This window comes from Fusarium vanettenii, assembly GCF_000151355.1.
Source record: "Fusarium vanettenii 77-13-4 chromosome 13 genomic scaffold NECHAsca_55_chr13_4_0, whole genome shotgun sequence".
In the NCBI taxonomy this organism is placed as follows: domain Eukaryota; kingdom Fungi; phylum Ascomycota; class Sordariomycetes; order Hypocreales; family Nectriaceae; genus Fusarium; species Fusarium vanettenii.
The window spans coordinates 57,499-60,428 of record NW_003315834.1 but is presented as its reverse complement, the minus strand read 5'-3'; the positions used below and the strand labels follow the sequence as shown (position 1 = coordinate 60,428).

Below are 2,930 nucleotides of genomic sequence, written 5' to 3'. Positions count from 1 at the left end.
GGTTCATAGGGGATGAGTCGAGATACCCTCGACAAACCAAAACATAGCCCAAAAGGAAAACCCATCTAAAAATTCGTGACGTGACTGCCTCGCCAACTCCCATGATCCAAACCAGAGTCAATTTGGAGAAAAGTTGAAGTGAATGTCGGTCCCTGAAGCGAGCTGCGGAGCTGGGATATCGTGTATATGCTGCCATTCGAGTCGAGTCCGTAAACATCAAAAACCATCCGAGAGTAGGGATATCGTCAGCTTGAGCGAGGAAAAAGAGAGTTCATGTATCATCCATGTAAACAAGTCATGCCGTAATGCGCTTCATTCCCGCTTCCGGAACTGAAACAAATCAAAACAAAACAACGCAATAGCTCGATGCCCACATTAAAAGGAATTTCGTCATAAAGTCGTTAAAATCATTGGCCGTCTGTAAACGGCCGAGTGTGAGGAGTTAGGAGAGAAGAAGGCGAGTGTGTAGGAAGCGACTGAGTTGTCGAGAGCTGATGTTGATGCTCGCGATTAATAGGCCGCAGCGGTTGACCCTTCACTCGTTGCAACAGCTACCAGAGCCTCCAGGCGCCCCAGAGAGTCGTTACTGCCGGGTCGACCTGGTTGCTGTTGCGGGTGTTGGGGCTGGCCTTGCTGCTGCTGTTGGGGATGTGGTGGAGGTGGTTGGTGGTGGTGCTGTGGCGACTCCTTCACAGGAAACCCGCTAAAGCCGGTAAAGTTGGGGTGTACCATCCGATCAACATGAGCCACCCGAGGGTCTGGCTGCTCTTGAGGTCTGCCCTCTCGATGAGCAGAGACAGGCCCGTGGTACCAACCGTGACGCTTGCTGTCCCGTGATGTGATGGACGGAGCAGACATGGTGTGCTGATGCATAGCCCGCGTTGCAACAGCAGGCTTGGGAGCAGCATAGGCTGGAGGAGGCTGGTCCTCGAACCGGACAGTTGGGGGGTTAAGTCGGACTTGCTCGGCCTGTGCCTGCACTGCCTTGTTTGCCTCAGAAGCCCATGCTCCAGCGCTATCCCGAGGTGGAGTGCTGTGGTTGATATCAAGACGGTTGAGACCGCGTTGCAGGCTGGCGTCGTACATGTTGAGATTCCGTCTCTCGTCCTGCATGGGTGTCTCGACAAGATGCGGCTGGTAGGCAGCTCGTGGGTGAGACTCGGAATCGATAACCATGGGTGATGGCGGCCTCCTAGCAGGGCTTCCGGGTCGAGGAGGAATAGGGTCAAACGACTCGATACCTGGAAGACGGAATGACGACTGGGAGGTTGCGGGATTCGCAATCGGCGGTGGCGGGTTCGGGCGAACCGAAGACTGGTTCACGACAGAGCTCAGCTGACTGGGGTTTCCATTCACATTGCGGCTGTCCGGGTGCCAGGTCCGTCGACGCCATTCGCTCTCAGACATTGTTTCCCTTGGTGGCCATGGAGCGGTTGAAGCGTTCGGGGACGCAACAATACCGTTGGCTGATGGGAAAGCGCCCACATTCGAAGCATTAGCACCACCAGGTCCAAAGACTGGCCTTCCTACAACTAGGCCCGATGGTGATTGGAACGGGTTAGCACCAGAGGGAACACTCAGTCGGCGGCCGGGAGTTCGAGTTCCAGGGGCATACATGCTCTGGGATCGTGAGTGAGAAGAGGGAGAATTGACCCCAGCGACCCATCGAGGGCTGCTCTGCCCAGTCGAAAAGTTGGACGAGGTCGGTGTCCCAAAGTCGCTTGGAGATGCAGGTCGGTAGGACGAATAGGTGCTGTCAGCAGCGCTTCGATACGACTCCAGGGACAATCGCGATCGTGGGTCAGCCATCACCAGAGGAGCGGGCCTTCGACGAGCATCGGCGTGAACGCTATATGCAGAGCCAACAGAACTAACGCTCGTGATGCTAGAAGTAGACAAGGACTTGGAATGCCCTCGCTGTGGCCCGCCAGCGCTTCCACCAGTAGATGCCCGCGCTCTGTTTCCAGCCTGCCGTACACGATCCGGTCGCATCTGACGCTGGAACCGAGAACCGGTAGCTGCCAGCGAATCCATGGGAATATTCTCGTTGACATGAACAGTCTGCGCATGTTGCCTCAAGTTGTCCAGGCGCGAGAAGCGCCGCGAGCAATGACACTGAAAGGGCCGTTCACCTGTATGTTTCCTGTTGATTACGGTAAGCATAACTTTCCAAAGCAAAGTGCGAACGAGTTGACGCACCTGATGTGCCTTGCCAGGTGCTCACTCCGGGTGAAGCTCAGGTTACAAGGCGGGTAGTCGGTGCAGTAAAAGCGCTGCGACTTCTTCTTCTTGCCCGATCGTGTTCCCTCGGCACCAATACTTTCCTCGTCCGAAGCCTGGCCCTCTTCGACTGTGCCAGTCTCTCCATCGGAATCGTCCATATCCACATCGACCGAATCCGCCGACTTGTTGGAGTGTCGAGAGTTGTGACGCCTAGGCATCCTCGGTTTAGGTGCTGTGTCGGGTACCTGCACGCTCTGCGGGAACGGGCTGGAGGGGAGCGGCTTCTGACTAGCCATGGAAACATTGAACGTCGCTCGGGTCGGAGTCGCAACATCGTCGATAGGTCTTGAGGGATGCGTGTGAGGCGCTGTGTTGGGTCGAGGGGTAGCGGGCGACGAAGCCATGACGTCTTCGCGCGAGACGGGGTTTGCCAGCGGCGAATTCACTGGACGGAATGCGGCCGCCATGGCGACAGAGGTCGGGGTGTTATCGATGGCGATGCTAGGTACAGACGGCGGTGCGATGAATGCTGTGTCGTTTCGCAGGATCACCAGTCGGAAAAGGGTGAGAAGAGAGGGTTGTAAAGGTGCAACGTCAATGTCGCACACGCACGAGAGAGCGCAGCCGGTCGGGTACTCCTTGTGTGCCGCTAGATGCTGTCGGGACTAGGTTATTCGCACTTTGGTAGGCCAGACCAGACCAGCAGT

General features: G+C 56.4%; 1 protein-coding gene across 1 annotated transcript; it reads right to left on the bottom strand.

The window, feature by feature from the left end:
* Positions 1-510: 510 nt before the first annotated feature.
* On the bottom strand, positions 511-2,690 carry NECHADRAFT_54524 (uncharacterized protein; the record flags this gene model as incomplete). The annotated part of the gene is made up of 2 exons (XM_003040893.1): positions 511-2,165; positions 2,225-2,690. The coding sequence occupies 2 exons, from the start codon at positions 2,688-2,690 to the stop codon at positions 511-513; spliced, it is 2,121 nt and encodes a 706-aa protein (XP_003040939.1).
* Positions 2,691-2,930: the final 240 nt, after the last annotated feature.